The 26416-nt window shown below is 45.0% G+C and overlaps 1 protein-coding gene across 10 annotated transcripts; it reads right to left on the bottom strand.

The window, feature by feature from the left end:
• Positions 1–165: 165 nt before the first annotated feature.
• On the bottom strand, positions 166–26303 carry LOC135821297 (uncharacterized). 10 transcript variants are annotated; one of them, XM_065334354.1, is made up of 19 exons: positions 25913–26303; positions 21339–21418; positions 20043–20252; positions 17865–17909; positions 17418–17483; positions 15328–15393; positions 15032–15097; positions 14227–14292; positions 12151–12216; positions 11744–11809; positions 11313–11378; positions 7895–7960; positions 5705–5779; positions 3966–4073; positions 3007–3108; positions 2340–2447; positions 1360–1461; positions 672–725; positions 166–359 (listed from the first exon to the last, which is right to left on the bottom strand). In XM_065334354.1, exons 1-19 carry the CDS (start codon positions 26187–26189, stop codon positions 291–293), a joined length of 1758 nt encoding a protein of 585 aa, XP_065190426.1. In that variant the 5' UTR covers positions 26190–26303; the 3' UTR covers positions 166–290. The 10 variants fall into 10 exon arrangements, with proteins under 10 accessions (XP_065190426.1, XP_065190434.1, XP_065190449.1 ...); XM_065334362.1 differs by lacking the exon at positions 15032–15097; XM_065334377.1 differs by lacking the exon at positions 11744–11809.
• Positions 26304–26416: the final 113 nt, after the last annotated feature.

Raw genomic sequence — 26416 nt, forward strand, 5'->3', positions numbered from 1 at the left:
TCGTCAAATTTAACGACTCCCTGATACACCGTATACACACACCATCATTTCCATAAACACACACACGCGCGCATGCGTAGGCATCAAACTAATTTCCCACACTCGTACCGCTCCCACATACACTGCCACGGGTGGTGACTGACAACCATTTCTGTGCATGCCACATTCAAGGTGCAAGGAGTAAGTATCAAGTTCCACATAGTTCGAAATTGGAGCCCAGAAGATCGAGGCTCAAATCAAAAAGAGTCTACCTGTAATTCATAGCATCAACACAACCACACCGATGCTACTCATTTGGCGTGGAAATAATTTTTGATAGTATTAGGTTTCTTCTTGGGTTGCTGGACCTTGGGACGGATCTAAACATAGTGTGTATAGCAGCACAGACAGAACACAAGGAAATGTATGTCCTGTCTTATTGTGGCAATCCTATCCTACTTCACTTATCAAACTCTCACCCAGTCCGGCTATGATGATCATGATTATCCAGCAATGACTACACTTTCATACACAAATGAAACTACATAATACATGCATGTCTTAGTCAGACATGCTGGACTTAGATTTGTACGAGATTCATAAACACTGCATGTGTAGCTTATTTGGAAGCTTGACTTATGGCACTTGACAAAATCAATCAATATTGGGCAAAAGAATTTACTTGTACTCACAGGGGTAGAAAGCCGTAGCGCAAGCCTGCGGTCAGCTTCAATTTGAGCCTCAATCTGTACAAATAATGCAATAACAGCATATCCAATAACAGTAAACACAAAGGAGATGGTTCCTGCTGTCCTAAAAAAATGCTAAAATACATTAACCCGGTGTGTACACCATACTACCACTCAACCACACCATACCACATTGTGCTGTTTCTGACCTACTCCACTCGTACATTATTACCACTGCCACTACCACCGTCACTAAGATAATATGCTACACTAAGCTTGAGAACGTCTGAACGCACACATCACAAGTGATTCAGCGATTTCACAATGACATGCAGTTGAAATAAATAGTTGACAGTTCGTGTGTTTTAGGACTGTTTTGATAATTAATAATTTCTTTGTTGCCTATTCTGCTGTTACATGCGTATTAACACCTCATTGACCCCGCTCGTTCCTCATTCTTCATTCCATTTGGCCTAAGCGAACACTAGCCAAGCTTGCTTGACGATGTCAATGCGAAAAGGCTGATAATAATAATAATAATGATGCAGTTGAAACAGCTCAAGGTCTTGGCTTTTTGGCTGCACAGCTCCTTGCTGCAATGCAGTCGCAGTGTCACCACAGGCATCCCACAAATGATCAAGTTGGGATCTAATTATCCATCCCTGGTCTTCTTGTCTGATTAAAAACTTACTGCATGTAGCAGCGGTGGCAACGACCCAGCAGAAGCCGAACATGCAGTACTGGTGGACGCAGAATGTGCTCCAATGCCAGCTGACTCCGCTTCAGGCAGACCCTGGAAAAAGAATACAATTCCAGACTTTTCCATTGACGGCCATGAAGAGCAACCCATGAATACAGTTCTAAAACTCTGATCAGATGTACCCTAAGTGTAATAATACATGGAAAAATAATCGCACATTTTGCACAATGGAATACTGTTTGTGAATAATTCAGACAAAGTTTGTTCTGTTTCTGCCTTGCAGGAGCTGGAGCTTGAATTTTCATCCACTTCAATATATTCTAGTTGGTTTTGTTTGAAGACATTAGTACTGAAGTGGGTTATCTAGGATATTGAGGTTGATGTCCATCCTGCTCAGTTGCGTGGCCAGCATTATTACGGAGCGTCCACATGATGCTTTGTTGTGGCGGTCAAAGTACATGCACTTGGCCATTGCTAACTAAAGTAGTGTATTGACGTCCATGCGGAGCACATGTCCCCCTTCAACCTGCTGTTGCTTTCAACCTGGGTCAAGCACAATGCATCATGTAAATGCTCCAGTCAATTTGTGTACACGTACATGGCAGACTGTTGTCAAACACTGCAGGTAAAGATCTCCTTTCTCCGCCAATTTGCCCTCGTCTACAGAAACCAATGTCTAAATGAAGACCTCACGAGTCAGTTGCAGAAGTGAATAAGATTCAGCAAAGCAGAGCTGTGCCCTCCTTTAATGAGCAACTTCCTTGCTGCAGTCGCACTAAGTGAGAAGTGAGTGAGTGAGAAAGTGCCTACAGCCAAATAGGTTGATGACAACAGAAACGAACCCACACGCTCACGCTCACGCACGTGTGCACACACACGCACGCGTGCACACACGCACGCACGCACGCACGCACGCACACACACACACACACACACACACACACACACACACACACACACATGGAACTCACTGGTAGCAGTGTACTTGAGCTAGTTGAGATAGCTGAGATGCTAGTTGCCGAAGAAGCGGAACGCGTATCCATTTCAGTTGAAGGTGGGGACCATACCTCCGGTGGACTCTAAGAGATTAAAAAAAATTTAAAAATTAAAAAGATTCCATCAATAGTCAATGCGGAAACGATGCTTTTTATAGCACTTGTACATTATTACCCTTGCCACTACCACCGTCACTAAGATAATATGCTACACTAAGCTTGAGAACGTCTGAACGCACACATCACAAGTGATTCAGCGATTTCACAATGACTTGCAGTTGAAATAAATAGTTGACAGTTCGTGTGTTTTAGGACTGTTTTGATAATTAATAATTTCTTTGTTGCCTATTCTGCTGTTACATGCGTATTAGCACCTCATTGACCCCGCTCGTTCCTCATTCTTCATTCCATTTGGCCTAAGCGAACACTAGCCAAGCTTGCTTGACGATGTCAATGTGAAAAGGCTGATAATAATAATAATAATAATAATAATGATGCAGTTGAAACAGCTCAAGGTCTTGGCTTTTTGGCTGCACAGCTCCTTGCTGCAATGCAGTCGCAGTGTCACCACATGCATCCCACAAATAATCAAGTTGGGATCTAATTATCCATCCCTGGTCTTCTTGTCTGATTAAAAACTTACTGCATGTAGCAGCGGTGGCAACGACCCAGCAGAAGCCGAACATGCAGTACTGGTGGACGCAGAATGTGCTCCAATGCCAGCTGACTCCGCTTCAGGCAGACCCTGGAAAAAGAATACAATTCCAGACTTTTCCATTGACGGCCATGAAGAGCAACCCATGAATACAGTTCTAAAACTCTGATCAGATGTACCCTAAGTGTAATAATACATGGAAAAATAATCGCACATTTTGCACAATGGAATACTGTTTGTGAATAATTCAGACAAAGTTTGTTCTGTTTCTGCCTTGCAGGAGCTGGTGCTTGAATTTTCATCCACTTCAATATATTCTAGTTGGTTTTGTTTGAAGACATTAGTACTGAAGTGGGTTATCTAGGATATTGAGGTTGATGTCCATCCTGCTCAGTTGCGTGGCCAGCGTTATTACGGAGCGTCCACATGATGCTTTGTTGTGGCGGTCAAAGTACATGCACTTGGCCATTGCTAACTAAAGTAGTGTATTGACGTCCATGCGGAGCACATGTCCCCCTTCAACCTGCTGTTGCTTTCAACCTGGGTCAAGCACAATGCATCATGTAAATGCTCCAGTCAATTTGTGTACACGTACATGGCAGACTGTTGTCAAACACTGCAGGTAAAGATCTCCTTTCTCCGCCAATTTGCCCTCGTCTACAGAAACCAATATCTAAATGAAGACCTCACGAGTCAGTTGCAGAAGTGAGTAAGACTCAGCAAAGCAGAGCTGTGCCCTCCTTTAATGAGCAACTTCCTTGCTGCAGTCGCACTAAGTGAGAAGTGAGTGAGTGAGAAAGTGCCTACAGCCAAATAGGTTGATGACAACAGAAAAGAAACACACGCATGCATGCTCATGCTCACGCACGCACGCGTGCACACACACACACACACACACACACACACACACACACACACACACACACACACACACACATGGAACTCACTGGTAGCAGTGTACTTGAGCTAGTTGAGATAGCTGAGATGCTAGTTGCCGAAGAAGCGGAACGTGTATCCATTTCAGTTGAAGGTGGGGACCATACCTCGGGTGGACTCTAGAGATAAAAATTAAAAAAAAAATTAAAAAGATTCCATCAATAGTCGATGCGGAAACGATGCTTTTTATAGCACTAATGCATCGGTGTTCATTCTATACATACACAGTCTAGGACTGCAACGGGTAGGGGTTTGGCTGGGTAACGGGATCGGGTATTTCTATCCGGGTAACACGAGTACCCTATCGGCAAGAGTAGATAAATAAGAGTGTGCAACTCGCAGATGGGTAGGCCCACGGCGGAATTTTTTGTTGATGTAATCTTTTCGACGACGCACGCGCTGCGAGTCTTTCGGAAAGTTTTCCCTCGTGCTCTTGGCCGGCTTTACACTACAAGGTCGGTGCCCAGCACGTGCGCTCACACTGCTCTGCGGCAAAATGTGCGTTCTTCTGAAAAAAGGTGACGTCAACAAAAATTGCCGTGGGCGGGGGTATCTGCAGATTATGCAGGAGAGATCCGGAGTTGCACACTCTTGTTTATCTACTCTTGCTATCGGGTATTTTTTGACATAGTTTGTACAGTGAGCGTGCACTTGCGCTACATAGAAAGTGCACAGTAAGCAGGTAGCCATGCTTGTTACATGCACCGTTGCGAAAACACCGTACTCCAACTACCCGATCGGGTTCTCAGGAGCAAACTGCTACCCTACTACTCGATGACACCACTAATACACCACTAATACACACCTAATACACCACTAATACACACCTAATACACCACTAATACACACCTAATACACCACTAATACACACCTAATACACCACTAATACACACCTAATACACCACTAATGCACACCTAATACACCACTAATACACCACTAATACACCACTAATACACCACTAATACACACATCATCATCATCATCAGAGAAGTTCATGGGATTTATGAATGTTGCTTTTCTTGTGATGGTCCACAGTTAGATTACATAACATAGGGGTAACAAACAAAGAAGAACAACGTATTCTAAATAAGAAGGGCAGAATGCTACGAGTTAAGCCTAACTGCCCACCAAAGCCACCAGATCAGGCACCAAGTGTGACAGTAAGCACAAAACTGACAGGGAGTACTGAGACATTCAAAGGCCTAGCACCTAGCTCCAACACATCTACGAGGCGCAAGCCAACAACCTTCCCCAACTTGGAAGGCTCAGGTTAGAAAAGGTCCAATGAGGGGAAGGAAAGCGCAAAGAAGACGCACACGAGCTACGTCCCACGGTAACAAAGAATGCAGAAAGCTACTGGATGATGATAAAACTAGTAAGACAATTGGACACACAGGTCTTACTACAACTCAACGCTGCAAAGCAACAGACCGCAGTTTCTCCTTCTTTTTATATCCATGATAACATTGGCTCACAGTCCTAGTTCGAAGTACTCGAAGCTCTTCGAAGTGTACACCAAGCGTGCAAAATCAAAAAGTGGTGAAAACAACAATCGAGCATAAACTGTAAACGTGCTCAGAACAGCCAAGTGGGCCTGTGCCCTTATACATGATCTGCCACTTCCTCGCTGCACTCGCACTAAGCGAGTGAGTATCCACAGCCAAATAGGTTGATGACAACAGAAAAGAAACACACACATGCAACGTACTCGAAACAGTGGACGTGGGCTTGAACATAAATGCCACTTACTGAAATGCAAGAAACAGAACACGTTTCTATTCTAGCTGGCTGTTGTGTAGATGTAGACCTTACACTGGGCAGACACTGTAGAAAAAAACCCACAGACTCCATTATTAGTTTCACAGGAAGAGTTAGTTTCAAAGTCTGAGGAAAATGTTGAATGGCCCCTGTGGGGATGAGAGCTCTGGTTCAAGTCTCGGTGGTCACAGTGGATTATTGAGCATAACATTCCACTTCTCCTACGTGAACTGGATAACATCCTCGAAAAAGGAGTATCATTCATCAACATGGACTACACATTACATATTAGAGTGGGTAAGACCTAACAGAACAATATTCTCACTGCCATCGTTGCCAACCTGGTGGTGATAGTCATGCCTCCTGTGAAGTGATTTCACTTTGCAAATAATACTAAATATATTAGGAGTGAAACGACTGAGTTGATAAGGGGCCGTCCGGGGTTACCGATTGTTTTTACAAAACGAAAAGTTTTAGTATTTTTCAGCCCCCACCCACCCACCCACCTTTTCTGCAGGTAAAACGAATTCCAATAAAATATTGATGTCAATTTTCGACATCCAGAAGTAACTGGGCATTCTCAATCAGCATTCAATAATTATTTTCAAAACGAAACACCATCAAACCCACCCACCCACAAACGAAAACATTTCGTTTTGAAAATATTATTGGTAACCTCGGACAGCCCCTAAGTCGTCTGGCTAGTCGATAAGGTTGATTGGATAGAAGGAAAACCCTTATCAACTCGCATCTATGCAAAAATTAGGGGTGAAAGTTGGCACTGAGATACCGAGTTCGAGTGCTCTGATTTTCTCTCAGTATTCGAGTATTCTTCATCTCCTATAAATTGCACACCAAGGGCCTTAAAATCACATGATACAACCCTGATTGAACCAAGTATCACATGATACAACCCTGATTGAACCAAGTATCACATGATACAACCCTGATTGAACCGAGTATCACATGATACAACCCTGATTGAACCGAGTATCACATGATACAACCCTGATTGAACCGAGTGGCAGTCATTTTTCTATGGTATATTGGTTGGTGGGTCATTTGGGCTCTCTCTACTCGTGAACAAATGTTCACCACGCAGTCTGCACATCAATATCTGCCGCCTGCTGCTCCGAAACTGCAGATTTCTGTGGTAAATGCATGTACCATGTATGAACGAGTACTCTGATTTATTCCGAGTACGATTATTTTCGAAAAAACCGAGCGAGTACTCGAGTATTCGGTATAATTGTTTCAGCCCTATAAAAAATACATCTAAAATGGCCAGAAACACATGCACATGTAGCTCATGCACTTGTCCTGTGAGGTCAGGGCATGTGCTGTGAAGTACGCTCGGTACCTGAATACATTTCGCTTTAATACACAGCCGAGTACCAGAATGGTACAAAAACACATTCCGCATGCAGGTGTTTTTTTTACGTTGAAACCTACAACTTGCGCATATTGTGCTTCAGTTTTCTGGTGCATGGGTGTGACCATGCATGCGTTGGTGTGCTGTCCTTGTGTTCATATGTAAGGGCAATGTCAGTCGATAACCAGTCGATAGTCTCTCGATAGATAGAATCAAGTCGATCACACATTACACGTTTCTCTAATGTGTAACACATTTAATAATGATCAGTGCCTTACACATATCTCTGATGTGACTTATACTACGATAGTATACTACAGGGAATAATTTACCTTCGATTTTTGCATAGCATTTTGCTACGCAGAATCAAACTTGAATAGCAATTCGAAAATGTTGCGTAGCAATTTTCTTTCTTGACAATATTGTCCTTCTGCAGAGTTGATCAGAGTGCTAGCTCAGACCACAAGTACACTGTAACACCTTAGATGCAAACCTAACCTGGTGCCAGGGTGCATAGCGCAACGCGTTTGAAGCTTTGTGCATCTAATTCATCCCTAAGACTAAAGAGACACACCTGGCATGCACACTGTGCATCATATGGCATCGCAGTTTTCTGCGACACATTTCTGAAGTTGCTTCGCACCTCAGAAGAATTGCATAGCAAACTACGATGTGATACCGGTTAAATTATTCCCTGTACTACGATAGTCAAATTGACGGTGATAAATGGAGTCGATGTCTGTATTTTGGGACAAAAAAACTGAGTGCAGCTTTATACTCTGGAAATACGGTATGCACTTGTATCTTACCGGCAGCGGTGGTAATGAGCTGGCAGAGGTCGACCCTACTTTCACTCCTGATGTACATGGTGTTAACTGTGGAGAAAAGAAAAGAAATACTAGTATCCAACATGTAAAATAGAAGAGAATCGGGGCTGAGCTTGACTTCAACAGACAGAGTCAAAAGGATGAAGGGGGTATGTATTTAGGGCAGGTACGAAGTACTTATTTACGGACTTTTACAGTAGAATTATTATTATTATTTGCCTCTCCGCGTTTGCATCAGGGTGTGTTACTACAAAAATCAACAAATCGACATATATAACACATCCACCCCTAGCATTCGCTCAGGCCGCTCAACAAGTCAAAAGACAGTAAGGACAAGAGAAAGCGAGGGAAGGGTCACAGAGCAGCGGGGTCGAAGGCAGGAAAAAAGAAACAGGAGGCAAAGGATATTGAAGAAATATATCAGATTGTCCATTGAATTCACCATACATCATGTCATGTTCCGTTTGGGCAAATCCGGGCATTCCTCTGCAGGCTCAGGTGCGGAAAAGCTGCCGCCATACTGCTCTGTCCTCTGCCAGGTCCCTGATGTATGAGAGATCTTTATCCGTCTGCAGCTTCATTCCCTTTGTTGCGAGGTCTGTTCTCAGTATTGTTGGGAGTGTGGAAGGCGGCCGGCCACGGAATTTTTTCTCGTCCTTTGTTTGCCGGAAGTATGATGTCATAGCCATTTGTGCTGGGGACTCCTTGTCCAGTCTGCAGATGTGACCGAGTAGTCGCATCCGAGCAGCTTTAACCAGGACAGTTAGGGGCTGTGTCTCTGTTCTGCGGTGGAGGTCATCGTTGCTGATTATCTGTTGGTAGCGGATACCCACAACAACTCTCAGGTGTCTCCGATATGTCGAGTCAAGAGTACACAGCTGAGAGTCTGAGAGGCCCCATGTGCCTGCGTTGTACATCAGCAGAGGCTTGATGAAGGCTTCGTAGAGCCTCACCCGTAGCTTTTCGGAGACCAGATGTCCGCGTGACCACAATGGCCACATCTTGTTGAATGTGCCCGAAGCAATCTGGATTCGGCGTGCGACATCCTCTTTGTCTCCAATAAGGGATCCAAGCTTGCGTGTGCGCCTCCACTCTTCCTCCACTCGGTCCTTCTTCCTCTGGATAGTAGTGCGTTCTGTTTTGGCTTGGTTAACTTTCAGGTCCCAGTCCGCGAGGCAGTCGCCAACAATAGGAAGGATCGAGTCCAGGTACTCAGAACTGGTGCTGACGAAGTCCACATCATCGGCATAACCTAGGGACGGCGGCAGGTTGAGGGTGATGTCTAGATTAGGTCGAGGTGGAATACAGGAGAAAACATGGCGCAGTGCAGTCTCGAGGTAGATGATGAATAACACGGGTGACAGCGAGTCACCTTGTGGGGTGCCAGATGTTGTTGCAAATGGTCGGCTTTGGGTATTTTTGATGCGTGCTGATAGTGTTGTATCTGAAACCAGGAGCTGGACCAGGCGCACCTCATCTGGCTCCAGGAATGACCGCAACACATTGACGAGTTTCCGGCGACTAATAGTGTCAAAGGCGCGAGACATATCGATACCCAGAATACTTATACTGGACTGCAGGTGCTGGCAGCGTGCAGCGATCCATCGATGAGCCCATACTACATCTGTAGTGCTTCTATTCGGTCTGAACCCACTCTGCATTTGCGATACATAAGCTTGAACTCAGGGGGTTATTCGTGCTAGAACCACTAAAGAAAGTACCTTGCGCAGGGCATTGAGCAGAACAATGGGTCTCAGACTACTTCCCGGGCCTCTTGGTTTTCCTGGCTTCTGCAGCGGGATTAACTCGCCACTGCCAAGTGTCAGGTGTTGTCCTGTCTCAACGCACATGGTGTACAGTTCGGCAAGATATGTGAAAAGGCTGTCAGGCGCATATTTGAATAGTTCTGCTGACAGTAGAATAGCAATGAAAAATATCAATTGTGCACTCATAACCATGTATAAACAATTAAAATGAAACAATTCCAGAACGTTTTCGTGTGACTATCATCAGTGGAACATCGTCACATAGTAAGAATCACTAAAACAACCAGTTATATAGCTAGAGTAATATGAAAAGAAGCGTGAGAATGCAGCACAGCTAGCGGTTATGCATAACGCGTGTAGTGTGAACCTTTGCAGTGTATCTGAGAATGGTAGCAGTAGATGAATGTGGCAGCTGTGAGTGCGTGTGGACAAATCTGGTGAGTGCGTATTATTTAAAAAGTGTGCTATATAACTGGTTGTTTTAGTGATTCTTACTATGTGACGATGTTCCACTGATGATAGTCACACGAAAACGTTCTGGAATTGTTTCATTTTAATTGTTTATACATGGTTATGAGTGCACAATTGATATTTTTCATTGCTATTTTACGACTGTTGTCTCCTCGTCGGTTATTTTACAGTAGAACTATAATTATGTAGAGGTAGACTCCCTTTAATTCGAAACTCAAATTGCCAGGCCCCAACTTCTAATTATCCGGAACTTCTAATTATCCAAATGCAGCCCCATACACTGATATGTATGTCAAAATGCTCGAAATCTCATGCTGATTGAACATTATATTTGCATGAACGAAACGTAGATGGTCATGTACAATGGACCAAGCCAGAAATTCATCTTCTACTGTAGTTTTAGAAGTTGTTAGTTACTGCAGCTGTTCTCAACCAATTTCAACGGAAAAGGAACAGCGCTTCCTAATCCGCATCATGAAAGGCCGTCGGACAGCAGCATGTCGTTCTGAAGAACGGAAGTGGAGCAGGTGCATAGACTGAGATCCGCGAAAGGAGTCAACCACCTGGAAGAAGTCGTCTTCAATCAAATCTTTGCACTTTGCCTCGCACGGGCTTGAATCAAATTTCGAGAGAGGGCGGTTTCTTGAACGCTATTGTCGATCCTGGCGCGGACCAGGGATCGATTTTTGAGCTACTCTTGGCTAGAGAAGGAAAAAAGAATGAACATCGAATTACGATTATAGCAACTCCATCTCACTTCGAAATACGCGTTCGAAGGACTTAGTCACTGTACTGTAAACTGCTCTTCTGTACGAAGAGTGAGTTCGAATTATCCAGTCGGTGCACTTTTCGTACTTCGAATTACGCATTCGATTTTGACTTGAAGCGACTTGCAGAAGATCGGTCCGACGAAAAAGTTCGAATTACACGGAATGTTCGAATTATACCGTATTCGAAATAGAGGGAGTCTACCTGTACTGTATTTTCCGGGGTGTAAGCCGCACTTAAAACACCAGTAATTCACCCAATAAAATTTGATGTGGCTTATACTATGATAGTCAAATTAATTAACGATGATAAATGGGGTCGATGTCTGTATTTCGGGACAAAAAAAGCTGAGTGCGGCTTTTACTCTGAAAACACGGTATGCACTTGTATCTTACCGGCAGCGGTGGTAATGAGCTGGCAGAGGTCGAGCCTACTTTCACTCCTGATGTACATGGTGTTAACTGTGGAGAAAAGAAAAGAAATGTTATTATCCAAGATGTAAAATAGAAGAGAATCGGGGCTGAACTCAACTTCAACAGACAGAGTCAAAAGGATGAAGGGGGTATGTATTTAGGGCAGGTACGAAGTACTTATTTAGGGACTTTTACGGTAGAACTATAATTATGTACTGTATTTTCCAGAGTGCAAGCCGCACTGAAAACACCAGTAATTCACCCAATATAACACGATGTGGCTTATACTACGATAGTTAAATTAACGGTGATAAATGGGGTCGATGTCTGTATTTCGGGACAAAAAAACTGGGTGCGGCTTATACTCCAGTGCGGCTTGAACTTTGGAAACACGGTATGCACTTGTCTCTTACCGGCAGCGGTGGTAATGAGCTGGCAGAGGTCGACCCTACTTTCACTCCTGATGTACATGGTGTTAACTGTGGAGAAAAGAAAAGAAATACTAGTATCCAAGATGAAATAGAAGAAAATCGGGGCTGAACTTGACTTCAACAGACAGTCCAAAGGATGAAGGGGGTATGTATTTAGGGCGGGTACGAAGTACTTATTTACGGACTTTTACGGTAGAACTACATGTACCGTATATTCGGGAGTGTAAGCCGCACTTAAAACACAAGTTATTCACCAAAAAAAAGGCGATGTGTCCTATATTACTACGATAGTCAAACTAACGGTGATAAATGGGGTCGATGTCTGTATTTCGGGACAAAAACTGAGTGCACCTTATACTCTGGAAACACGGTATGCACTTGTATCTTACCGGCAGCGGTGGTAATGAGCTGGAAGAGGTCGACCCTACTTCCACTCGTGATGCGCATGGTGTTAACTGTGGAGAAAAGAAAAGAAATGTGGGGGATTATCCAAGATGTTAAAGGGGAAGTTAAGGCTAAAATCAAAATTACACCAGTTGTAGTCTTCGGGGTGCTGAGTCGAATGGTCTTGGTCCGAGGAAGCTGAGACGCTCCCTTCCTACTTTAATCCCAATCGAACTCGCGCACTTCCACCGAAACTGGGTGACTGCGCCCTACTAGATGGGGATTTGTATGCAAAATGTCACTAAAAGCGCCATTTCGTTCTTAGAAAAGCACGGATGACCGCGCTTGGTCCATATGTTGTAGTCTTTTGGACGCTGAGTCGACTGGTTTTGGTCCGAAAAGGCTGCGATGCAGCGTTCGGCCCTTATTCTCAATCGAACATGCTTGAACAAGCGGTCACGTGCTCCTGCGTACACCAGTCACCTGGTCACCGTGCCTGCAGGGTACAACTTACTAGCCTGTTTGACCTTTTTTGGGTGCAGTCCTGCCACTCGAGTTGAACTCGAGTTGAACTCGAGTTGAACCTTGGTGTGAAAGTTGTCGCCTGCTGGCGCTGTGACCAGGTGACTTGGGCACGCAGGAGCACGTGACCGCTTCTTCAACCATGTTCGATTGGGAATAAAGGAGGAACGCTGCATCGCAGCTTTCTCGGACCAAAACCAGTCGACTCAGCGTCCAAAAGACTACAACATATGGGCCAATCGCGGTCATCCATGCTTTTATAAGAACGAAATGGCGCTTTTAGCGACATTTTGCATACAAATCCCCATCTAGTAGGGCGCAGTCACCCAGTTTCGGTGGAAGTGCGCGAGTTCGATTGGGATTAAAGTAGGAAGGGAGCGTCTCAGCTTCCTCGGACCACGACCATTCGACTCAGCACCCCGAAGATTACAACTGGTGAAATTTTGATTTTAGCCTTAACTTCCCCTTTAAATAGAAGAGAATCGGGGCTGAACTTAACTTCAACAGACAGAGTCAAAAGAATGAAGGGGGTATGTATTTAGGGCAGGTACGAAGTACTTATTTATGGACTTTTACGGTAGAACTATAATTATGTACATGTACTGTATTTTCCGGAGTGCAAGCCGCACTTAAAACACCAGTAATTCACCCAATATAATACGATGTGGCTTATTTATAGGTTAGTGCATGACAGGGAGGGCCTTATGGCTTGTTAGTGCCCGACAGGTTAGCCTGAGGGCCGTAGGCCCGAGGGCTACCTTGAAGGGCACAAACAAGCCATAAGACCCTCCCTGCCATGCACTAACTATTTTAGAACGAGGTTACATGCATTATCTCACTTCCATTATGCTTTTGTACCATTATATTGGGTAGTTTTGTGGTTTGTGTGCAGAGAGACTTGGTGTGGTATGAAAGAATATTTTCTTCTGGTAAGTTGTGGTAACTCAGCACCACTGAGGACTACTAAAAGTAGAAGGGAAGCAAATGAAATGCTGGGCTCTTATTGCGAGCTTCATTCTTATTCATAGCTTGTGGAGCTATTTAGGGGCTTTGAGAGCCCCTTGTCGATACCTCTAATGACTTTGATCTTCGGTTTTTATAGGTTTCCGCCAGCTGTTGACAAAGGAAAATCGTATAGATGAAAGAATACGGGAGGCAAAAACCGTACACACTTCTCAAATGCGTAGCTTTTAGTAGTACACCGTACATTTTGTGCAGAGTTCATTATCTGCACCGTAGTATAATGCATACAGGGAGTTGTATGCACCAGTTTAGAGTATATTCAGCGGGCTTTAAACTAATCCAAGGCCCTCGACGCGTCATCAAGAGTAGTAAAATTACAATTGAGCGGGCTTTAAACTCTGATAAGGCCCTTGGCGGGAATGTCGCTGATTGGTCGTTTCCTGGACAACGACACAGACCTCGTTCTAAACTACGATAGGTAAATTAACAGTGATAAATGGGGTCGATGTCTGTATTTCGGGACAAAAAAACTGGGTGCGGCTTTTACTCCAGCGCGGCTTGAACTTTGGAAATACGGTATGCACTAAGTATCTTACCAGCAGCGGTGGTAATGAGCTGGCAGAGGTCGAGCCCACTTTCACTCCTGATGTACATGGTGTTAACTGTGGAGAAAAGAAAAGAAATACTAGTATCCAAGATGTGAAATAGCAGAGAATCGGGGCTGAACTTGACTTCAACAGACAGAGTCAAAAGGATGAAGGGGGTATTAACTATTTAGGGCAGGTACTTATTTACGTACTTTTACGGCAGAACTACATGTACCGTATTATCCAGAGTATAATTCGCACTTAAAAGTTAAAACACCAGTAATTCACCCAAAAAAAAGGGGATTTGCCTTATACTATGATAGTCAAATTAACGATGCTAAATGGGGTCGCGGATCGACAGGCATGGCGTGGAGCCCGCCCCACCTAACAGAACTGATTCTCATGATGCACGTGATTTTGCCAGAGAAAACAGACATGTTGTATGCTTGTATATTCAATTTTATACTTTCGATTAAGTTTTCCATTAGGGCGATTGGTATTGTTGCTAACGGCTTTTGTCAACGTCATTTCTGTCATTTCATTGTATTGTATTACACTTCAGACATCAATTCTGAATGGCATAAGCGAAAGTGGCACCCCCGCCACCTACGCGGACATGCTTTTAATAATAAGTCTATAATAAATGTCGTTCCCATCAACCTACCTGGTCCCGTTGTCAGTTGTGTTAGTGAGTAAGAAACCTCTCTTCTTCGGACCCAACATAAATAATAAATGTGGTCGATGTCTGTATTTCGGGACAAAAAAACTGAGTGCACCTTATACTCTGGAAACACGGTATGCACTTGTCTCTTACCGGCAGCGGTGGTAATGAGCTGGCAGAGGTCGACCCTACTTTCACTCCTGATGTACATGGTGTTAACTGTGGAGAAAAGAAAAGAAATGTTATTATCCAAGACGGAAAACGGAAGAGAATCGTGGCTGAACTTGACTTCAACAGACAGAGTCAAAAGGATGAGGGGGGTATGTATTTAGGGCAGGTACGAAGTACTTATTTAGGGACTTTTACGGTAGAACTACATGTACCGTATTTTCGGGAGTGTAAGTCGCACTTAAAACACCAGTAATTCATCCAATAATATTAAATCTTACCGGCAGCGGTGGTAATGAGCTGGCAGAGGTCGAGCCTACTTTCACTCCTGATGTGCATGGCATTAACTGTGGACAAAAGAAAAGAAATACAGGTGGAATCCTGATAATTCGAACCTCAAAATGCCAGGAAAAACTTCTAATTATCCAAACATGCACCCACAACACAATATGTATGCCAACATGCTCTCATGGTCACGCAGAGCTGCGCTATGGACCTTAGACACAGATTTCACGGATACTGAACTGACCGGCACAGCCTGCTCATGCAAACTGAACTGACCAGTACAGTGTACAGTGGTGAACTTCAAATTACACTGTGACTTTGCTAACTTCGAATTATCAGCACAAATCCCACACATTTTCTATGTACCATATTATCTCTATTACAAGCGCAGTCTCTTCTAGAAGCCCAGTCTCTATTATAAGTGCACTCCAAGAGGGCTTCGAAGATATACAAGCGCAGTCTCCAATATAAGTGCAGGGCTTATAATGGAGAACCGTATGGATCATGTTCATGCATGTTTGACGTCACACAGTATCACATAAACACATGCTATGGTAAAAGTCTGTGATACCCGAGATCTAAAGTACAGACTCAGTGTAACAGGAAGCACAAAACTGCAGTCCCGGTACCTGCTGGGAAACTTTCTGCTACTGACATAATGGAAAATACTAGGCAATGTACATGTACCAGGTGGTTGAAAATTATAAGCCCAGTCTCTAGTAGAAGCCCAGTCTCTAATATAAGCCCAGGGTCCAGACTGGTTGAAAAAATATAAGCGCTGGGCTTATAATGGAGATAATACGGTAAGTGGAATCTGTGGGACTTCTAATTACCCTGACATGTCCAGTTCGAGGTTCGAATTATCAGAATTTGTTGATGTGGGAATCGTATGTATTTAGGGCAGGTACTTATTTACGGACTTTTACGGTAGAACTACATGTACCGTATTTTCCGGAGTATAAGCCGCACTTAACTCTTTGTGTATGCACTGCACAACTTTCGATCCCAGGTTTCAATCGATCGTAACTCGGTCATTTCTGGGTATTTTCCAAAATCTAAAATATGTAAGTCGAAGAGAAACCTCCCAGCTAAAGCTGTCCATTGAAACAATTGCTGAAGCACTCCGATATGCGGTTCCAGAGATACGAAGCTCGAAAGTCGAATCGTGGCAAAAGTCGCTCAATAGCCGCGTGCGCAGATTCAAATGAGGGATTTCCCCATCATTCTAGGCATGCAGTGACGTAGAAAAAGGTTCAAAATGGCAAACGGACTCGTGGCAGTTTGTGAATTTTTCGGAAGTTGTTAGTTGTTACGAGTAAGGAGAGCAAAATGGCTGATACAAGTCGACTTCTGTCGGAATATTGGCGTTGCAACGAAGACGCTGGGCTGTAGCGCTGGTGTTTTGACCTTCTTGGTGGGATGTGTGGGCTCAATGTGTTCCTCTTGCGACGAGCTTTCCAGGAAGCCCAAGATTGAAAAAAATGTCAAAAGGAGACCAAAGTTATGACCCAAAGAATCACGGAATATAAGGTCAGTCAAGATCAAATTCAGTCTGCGTACATTTTTCTGTACATATTAAAAGGGTTAAAACACCAGTAATTCACCCAATAAAATTCGATGTGGCTTATACTACGATAGTCAAATTAACGGTGATAAATGGGGTCAATAGAGAGGTTCCGCATAACGTAATTACGTTAGTAAAAAACGTAGTCGATCTACGGAAAGGCTTACATAAACTGCATGCGCATCTGGGTTCCGCCATACGGAGTTTTCAAATCACGTAGCTGCCCTTGGCAACTCCGAACGCGGCAGTGTACGACCAGATCGACCTGGGGAGAGAGTCAGAAATTTGTACCCCAATCCACTTACGGACCAGCTACGTTATCAGAGCCCTATCTACGTACTCTCCGTAGACAACTTTCCGCAAGTGGAGTGCAAACTCGCGAATTCACGGGTTTTTCCCGCCCACTAACGTAAAGTAGCTCAACTTTACGTAGTGCGGAACCTCTCTAATGTCTGTATTTCGGGACAAAAAAAACTGAGTGCGGCTTGAACTTTGGAAATACGGTATGCACTTGTATCTTACCGGCAGCGGTGGTAATGAGCTGGCAGAGGTCGACCCTACTTTCACTCCTGATGTACATGGTGTTAACTGTGGAGAAAAGAAAAGAAATGTTATTATCCAAGATGTAAAATAGAAGAGAACATATGGGAATGAGTTGTGAAGCAACTGTACACGACTGTAACAAGATAATATGCGGTCAGAAAGTGGGATAAAAGGGCACACAAATAATAATTGAACATAAATCAGCTAACCACACCGACCGGGTCAGTGCTCATGTCCCCCCCCCCCCCCCCCCTCGGGGTCATGTGATCTGGCAAGTGTCGAAGTGACCTATTTGCCTGAAGGCCTCCCTAACCGTGGTAAGCATAGAAAGCGTACAAGAATTTACAATTAAGTGGGCCATGCTAACGTCTACCACAATTGCACTTTGACATGAGCTACATGTCTACTCAACTACAAACACCTTACACCGCTAGCCATGGACACGCAGGCTGCCGCGGGAGACAAGAAATCCTGCAAAAAAGAACAAAGAAGAACACAAAAGAATACATGATAGTAGTTTAGACATACAGTCGAATGTCACTTATCCGACCACTTCGGGAATCAGGCATGTTGGATAACTGAATATGTTGGATAACTGATATCATTTTTTATGTGCATATATGGCTGGATTTCACTGATTTATGTACACAATACCCAAATATATTCATGCATATTCATGAATATTCATGAATTGCTCCATGTACACATACATGTTAGCATACTTGACCACATCTACTTCAAGTAAATGCATATTACACCGTATAATATACACACATTTTTTTTAGAATTTTACTGTTGAGAGTCATAAAAATACCACTCCCGGGCTTGTCGGATAACCAACGTGCTCGGATAACCAGATAACTGGCGACCGGATAAGTGACATTCGACTGTACATGTACCGGCACATTCTTACTCTCCCCTTTCGAAACAACACAGTTAGGGCCCATCCAGAACATTTGAAAACATATCCGGATAGTGGCCAAGCTTTCCCGTGGATTGTGTGTATAAAATTAATATGATAACTTGACAAGCATGATTTACTGCCTGAGTACAAGCGAGTATAAGGGCAGTACCGGCTGATACATGACCGGACGGCGTCAGCCGTGAGGTCATGTATCAACCGGTATTGCCCGTATACATGTACAAGTGAATACGAAGTGCAGTAAATCATTTATTGCATGCTTGACACCCTCGATCTATAGCTAGAGTACAGATCAGCATTACAAGTCCTTTTCTTGCACCTCTTCGACCTGGATCCTGCTGGATTTGGAGTTTGTTGAGAAATGTACATCGTTAGAGGCTTTGAGAACTTATTTTTGAATTCTTCATCATTACGATTCTTGTGGTGCGATGCCGGATACGTCCAAGATTGGAAACAATTTTGGTTTCATTTTCCCTTCTGAAGTTGGTTGCTCCAACGAGGTCTTCTAAGTTCGTATTTTCCCTTCTGTTTGTTTTCAAGGTGCCTGCGTGTGTGATGCTCCAGCTCTTCGAACAGTTTGTTGACGAAGGCGGACTCACATCATCAATGCCGGTCCGAACTTCGGAGAGAAGAGACAAGTCCGTGCAGGCAGTAGCTTTTTTTGTGTATTGATCGTTGAATCAGATTATTCTGTACATGCTCGTCGCCAGTAGAGTCCTCTATTTGTTCGAGCCTGTTGCTTCTTTTGGTGATCGGTATGTCTGATGGCGAATTTGTCCAACTACCGTCGATCACACCCAAAAATGACTACCTGCTCCGGAGAAGCGAAGGACTCAACTGACGAATGGGCATGCGCAGAGTGATCGGATTCAGTGGGTAATACACAGAAAGTTATTGCGCGCCTGAACGGGCAATACACGAAAATACCTGCACGCTCATGGAGAATGCTGATTGGCTGTAGTATAGACAACCCTCACGTGACATGCAATAAGGGATAATACCAACATAATATTATAGTAACTCGGATAATATTAAAGGTGTCAATAAAAAATTAAAAATGTAGATACAAATAAGTACAGTACAGGTTTACCGGACCCTGGATCAAGCGGAATCCTGTCTGGGCTAGACAAATTTCATTCACGGACGGGTTGCCATGGAAAACCCATCGTAACAAGCGGAATACTGTTGAACGTGGAAAGCTGAACGGATTTCGTGCACCAAGTCCAATTTTTACTTACCTGCAACAAACGATGAACTTTCACTCGCGATCTCACGAAACTTCACACAAAAGTTCATTTGGCGTTTCATGCAAGTAAGTGTTGCGGCCAAAGTTGCGAAAGTTTGTACATTTTTGTTTCGCAGAACCCTCCACCGTATTGACTTGTTTAGAACCAAAAGTGACATCATGCCGATCAATTTGACATGCATATTGTGGATCACGCATGCCTTCCTCTATCAAGAGGAATCCTGTTGTATCAGGATAGATTCCGCTGCACCAGGGGCGTCCGGTAAAGATAGGTTTACTATACAGACAAGCCCCCTCCCTCATTCTCACACAAGTAGATACATAACACGTGCGCATGCACAAGCATGCGTGCGTGCACACACACACACACACACACACACACACACACACACAAGCATAGATGCACACGCGCACATACACAACCTCACTCCCTCACCACTATTTTTCTTTGGGAGTTTTTCCTGTGTGGAGATTTCCGTTGCAGCTTAACGTGTAGGCTTCGAGCCAGCGATTCGTCATCAACCACTTGCTGGTGAGCGGCACGCAAGTGCCGATTATGCTCCTCTGACTCTTCGTCGTAAATCCTCTTTGCAAGTCGCAGGTCGGCAAGCTCCATCTCATCCCTCTGCTTTCTCTTTTCAGCCCCCTAGAAAGGGGCAATGAGAATAAATCAAAAATTCAACCAATCGCCACAATAATCTGTTCGGAGAATGCGTTTCATGAATTTCCACTTAATTAGGCCAATGGATGACGACCCACCAAAAGAGATAAGTGCAGGTAGAAACAAATCAATAGGTGGCACAGGACAGTTATCAGAGTGTGTGGTGTGCGGTTTATGGCATTAACGATGTCTGTACTGGAGTCTGGAGTTCAATCTGAGCAGGGCTTGAAAACTGAGGTGGGAGCAAGCTGCAGGTTGCGTAGAGTATTGCCAAGAGTCCATAAACAAGAGTATGCAACTGTGATCTCTTTTCTATGGGCCAGATGCGCGGCGCTGCCTTCATTACATCATTCAGCTGCAGTCCGCGCACTGCGGAAAATCAAACACCGTACTTTCCCTCTGGTTTGAAATGAACTTTCGTACGGAACTGGAGTTCACGCGCCAGAATTCAGAGATCGCGTAGGTACTGGAACAAATCGAGCAAAAACGGATGGGCTGGTACGAGAAATTGTGAGTTTGAATGCATGCTTTCAGAACGTGATGAAGGCAAGTTACGTAATGAAGGCAGCGCGCCGCGCACTGGGCCATAACCACAGTTGCATACTCTTGTTTATGCACTCTTGGTATTGCTTGCGCCATTTTTGCCCTTGGCGCTAATGTTTGGCAAAAAAAGATGCCAACCGCTTTCGGCCTGGCTTGGCCAAAAGTATGGAGTGGTAGACTTAGGCTTTCGCCAGATCCCGATCTACAAAATTGGTCAGCTTTCTTGTCCGGGTGTGATTGGTGATCAGATTTGTAAGTGCTTGCATGCTATTAGAGAGTTCTGGTCTTGTGTACAACCGTGGATGGGTGTAGTAAGGTCACTGTTTCCCAACACACTGGTCCTCCACCTTGTTACATGCTGTCAACCAACAACAGGGTCTAAACTTCTACATGAACCCAAAATATGCAAAGCTCAGATAGGTCAGAACAGTCAGATGGCGTAGATCAAGAATTTTGATGAAACGCTAGCCATTGTGGGTCAGAAGAGGAAGGCAATAATAAGTGCATGCAGCAGCAGCAGCAGCTCACCTGTTCAACCATAGCTTCATATTCTGCTCTGACCTCACCCGCTGGCGACACCACCGGCAACGGCACCTCAACATCAAGTACTGCATACAAAGGAAAATACACAACAATTCCAAAAATCTTGGCCATCTACACGTGGTACTTCGAAGTATATACGAACAATGTCGGCCCCCAACCCTTCCTCCGCTTTCACAAACATTACCCACAGGTACCAAACAGACCTTGCGCTCCATATTAGAAAGTCCCGGAGCTTTTGACAGGGCTTACCATATTTTACCGGTTATAAGTCGACTACCCATTTTTTCGTTCGAGCTTTTAGGTCATTAAAAATGTTGACTTTAAACCAGTAAAGTACGGCACGTGTGTATGGGATACAGACGATACATGCACAGCCATCGCTACATGAAATTCTCTACCAATTGAGTAAGAGAGCGTGGTACAAGTACACAGGGGTGTCGGAAGGTATTTTAGTGTGGTACGGTCAGCCACCTGAAGTACAATTTACTCGTGGGGGAGTGGTGGCTGAGCCGAAAAATTTGGAATTTTAGATCCCAGATCAGTTTATTTTGTTGATTCACGGGGTACTTGGGGCAAAAAGTGGTACGGTCAATACCGTAGTGACCGTACTGTGTGCGACGCCCCTGGTACATGTAGGTCACTGTCAATTCTCACCATCGGCTCAAGAAGTGTTAGAGACCTCTGCTTTCAATAAGCTTGTCATCGTGAGGGCAGTGCTCAACTCCTCTCCCTCATCGCGCTTGCCTCCCCAAATGAAGTCAGGTACCCAATTCCAGATGGGAATCCTGGGGGTTGTGATAGTCCTTGCACAAACTGGGAATCGAACCCGCAACCTCGTGTTTCAAAGGGCAGTGTGCACCATTGCAATCACCCCATGATGCATGCCGCACGCGTCGGGCGCACGTGCCTAGGCCAATAGCAAGATGGTGCAACTCTGCATACGGGGAAAACTCACATCACGTGTCTGAGATACGTTCGTCCTACGTACAAACGAAGGATAGCGTGCGTACAATCCGAACATCATGCCGGGGATTTTTATACCTGCAGTGAGTTTCTGTCAGATAGTGCTTTTTTTTTACTCCGCTGCTCGCTAAAAACGGGCTGGAAACGTACAACTGCGACACTGCACCACGTGATGTGAGTTTTCACCGTTGGCGTACCCCATAGAAAGGGTATCAGGAGTTGCACACTCTTGAAGGGGGGGGGGGGGGGTATACTCTTGCTAATAGGCCATTCACACGGCGTGCAAGGGTTATGTACTCTTGACGCATGTTACCAAAATGTCACTTGCAAACCGTGATCCAATTCACACGGTGCCGGGTAAACTTTGCATGAGTCAATGTATCCCTAGTGATCTCCAGAAACTGCCGGGAAATTATAATTTTTGAATTTCCCTTTTGAAATAATAGTACACACGCTGCATTTGCTGGACGCACTTTCAACAACCGACACATTTGATCATGTGCTTGTGAGCATAATAGGGTATTCACACGACATGAAAATGAACAAGTCGTGGTACCTGAAACCACACACACATGTGCGAGGCCTCACTCGCGAACTTTGTTTCTTATTGCAGAATATGAAAACAGTGCAATTTGCAGCTCGCGTTCAGGTCAAGTGCATCTCTTTTGGCATGAAGCTACTTCTTGTGCACCACCTCTTCCATCATGCCATGCTCTATATCGGACCATCCAAATGCACCCTAACTTGGCCTAAGTACGATAAAAGTGAGCCTGCACGTCGTTTGAATGGCCTATAACTTATAAGGAGGTGAAATCCCCACAAGCTCCAGTCGCACAAGTCGTAGCACCTGAAACCACACATGTGTGAGGCCTCACCTGTCCCTGCGGGAATTTGCGGAAAAAGTCTCGAAAACTTGTGCAAGAAATTGCGGCAGAAAACAACGAAAAATGCGGCGGAAAGATGCGGAACTTGCCAGGAATTCGCGGAATTATTTGCAGAAAATTGCAGATTTGGGCCAAATCACGAAATTTGTTGCATTTGTAGAATCGCTATTTGGGCAGTAGATCTGCTCTAGGGAATCGTCAAATACCAGGGAGTCATCAAATATGGTTGTCAAATAATATTATAGTATTTGACGACTCCCCGATCTACTACTCCACTCTCTCGGGAGTAGTAACAGTCGAGTCTATCCAAAAAACCAACATGATGATAAATTACTTCTCCTTTGTCGACATTGCTGGTAAAATATAATTTGTTTTGGACGTTGCACGTACTGTAGGTCAACAAATATTTGGCCCATACTTGTTTTCCGGTATTTTCGGCCTGGACATAATTGGCCGAAAATTTGTTGCAGCCAAAATTTTGTTTCGCAGGTTCAGTGTCACAGCATATACAGGCGGCAGCAGTACAGGCCGAAAATGTTAAGGCGGCTGAAATGGGTTTTAGCCCTGGGAGGCCGAAATTTGAATGGGCCGCAATTTTAACGACTTACAGTAAGTAGTTTCGTTTTTGTGTGGTGTGTACGAGTGCGTGTGGTGTCCTTAGGAATGGTCCCATGTGTTCTATGTGTGCTGGAGTACTGCCAATTATGTGCCAGGTCACTGCCCTAAAGGCATGTCCTGGTACATAATTGGCAAAGCACCAGCGTACGTAGTACGCCTGGGGTCATTCCTAACGGGCATGGGTACGCCGTGCCCGGGCATACGGTGCTGCTCTGATGGGCCAAATGCTAGTTTAGGCACCCAAGATGGCAGAGGTCGTATCTGTTCACGGGGGAGACAGATGAATCCCGGGACATAGCGGGTTAACATGTCAGAGGTGGATTAACGTGACAGAGGTGGAGAGCATGTCAGAGGCAGAAAGAGAGAAAAGAAGAAGAAAAATCTGTATGGGAGGGCAGAGGCAAAGACACGCAGTGATCAGGCGCAGAAGTCTTGCAGGACAGCAGCCCATGTAGCTGTGTGCCTATGTATGGCAGGGCGGCGACTGGGTGGTCGGCAGCCTATCCAGGGCACAGGACAGCATGACAGCAGTACAGTACAAAATGCAGCAGTACTGGCTCCACGATTGGGGAGGCTTTGCGGTTGGGAGGGGGCCAAGCTCCAGCTTGTAGCCGGCGCACACTGGACGGTGGTCGGAGGGTGGTTGCTCCACAGCAGCTCCGAATCCAGGCGGTGAAGTGCGGATGTTGAGGCTCAAGTTTAATGTCAACAGCCGGTGATTGACAGGCAGCCAGAATGTGGTGCACGCAGGAACGGACTGCGGCGAAAACCAGTGATGGCTGGCAGGCTGACTAGCGGAAACAGCATGACGACGGCAGGAGGGCGTAGTCCGCAGCAGCTCCAGGTGTGCCGAGGGTGGGTGGGCGGCGAGAGGCACCACAAATTCCCAAATCCGGAAAGTCAAAAACAAGAATGCTCCGCGAGCGCAGCGTCGGGGGTCATCAATTTAGGCACCCAAGATGGCAGAGGTCGTATCTGTTCACAGGGGAGACAGATGAATCCCGGGACATACCACCCTGGGGCCTAATAAATACAACTCCAGTGGAGAGGGCAACTTTGTCTAATCGTTGGTGTTTATTTAGAGCAAAGAGGAAGAAATGTTTCATGCGCATGCGTATATATCTGGTGAGGGAGCTGACGTCATGCAGCGAGGTCGCTACACTAGCAACGACCTGACAATAGGCACGTGACATGTATGAAGCTGGTTTTATGCAAAATCTCTCGAAAACGCGAATGAAAGCCAATAACGCGGAAAATTGCGCGTCCGGGGAATCGCGGTATCCTGTGGAGACAGGGTGCCACAGGGTTCTAGCCAAAGCCTAAGGGGGAAGGGCGCAGCCCCCCCCCCCCCCCCCCCCCTACTCATTTTCCGATTTTTGTGTTTTTTCATGCCATTCAACGAAAATGCAGTCGATAGTCAGTACTACTCGAGGGTTCATAAAGGCACATCTGTCTGGGGTGAAGTCAGGTGTTCGCCCCGTACGTTGCATTTCGCATTGCAAGACGGGAAAAATGGGTTACGAGGTACCTGTTTTCCCTGCCCCCCCCCCCCCCCCCCCCCACACACACACACACTATTTTGACCTGGCTAGAAGCGATGCCGACGCGAATCCCGCGAATATTATTCATATTAGAGAGGTTCTGCTATACGTGAAACGCAGAGAAATCACGTAGGCCCGGGAATTCTCTTTGCGTTCCCGCAACGTAAAGAAAAGCTGTTCTGCTCTACGTTCACGTAGAGAAATCACGTGAAATGCGTACTGGGACTTTCCCCTTCCATATTTGGCAGTTTTCTGCCTGTAGTTGATCGATACCCAGCAGATCCATACGCATTTTCTCTGCGTGTACGTGTCACGTGTGCCACAACGTAGAGAACCTCATCTCCGCGTAGAAATCTGGAGCCAAAACACGCAAAGCCGTAGACTCTAACCCCGACACCTGCTCTCTACGTGATTTCTCTACGTTTCACGTATAGCAGAACCTCCCTATTATTAGAACCCTGTACCATAACTGCAAAATTAAAGAAATGGAAATGAAATGTTTCCCTTGATTACACTGCCAAGGCCCAAGTACATTGTGGGAATTACATCGCACCTGACTCATCCTTCTCCCGACGGGCATACTCCGCGGAGAAATTCGCGGACAGGAACTCGTGGTACGAGACGTCCACCACCTGATGTCTTGGAGTTCGCCTCACCCAATTGGAGAGGCGTGCGCGGCATATTGGGCATGAGACATTTGACTTCTCCACAATAAGGTCAAAACAAGATTCGCAAATTTTGTGATGGCATGGCAGGGACACGGGTTTGTATATAAATTCCCTGCACACCGGGCACATGTGTTGACTTGGGCAAGTTGGGCCCGAGCTCATGATGATAGCTACAGAAAAGAATGCAACAGCAGGAGTAAAATGCCTTGAACAAGTTGAAGCAAGAGTCCATAAACGATGTTTATGCACGCTTGAAGAAGTAACAAGTCATGTAGACTTGTTGTATTTACATAATGAATGAGTCACAAGCGCTATTATTACTATTAATAACTATTAGCGCATGTGGCCACGTGGCTTTTGAATCTCGCGGCAAAAAAACAGGGTTTCAA

The sequence above is a fragment of the Sycon ciliatum genome, chromosome 1 (assembly GCF_964019385.1).
Source record: "Sycon ciliatum chromosome 1, ocSycCili1.1, whole genome shotgun sequence".
NCBI lineage: Eukaryota > Metazoa > Porifera > Calcarea > Leucosolenida > Sycettidae > Sycon > Sycon ciliatum.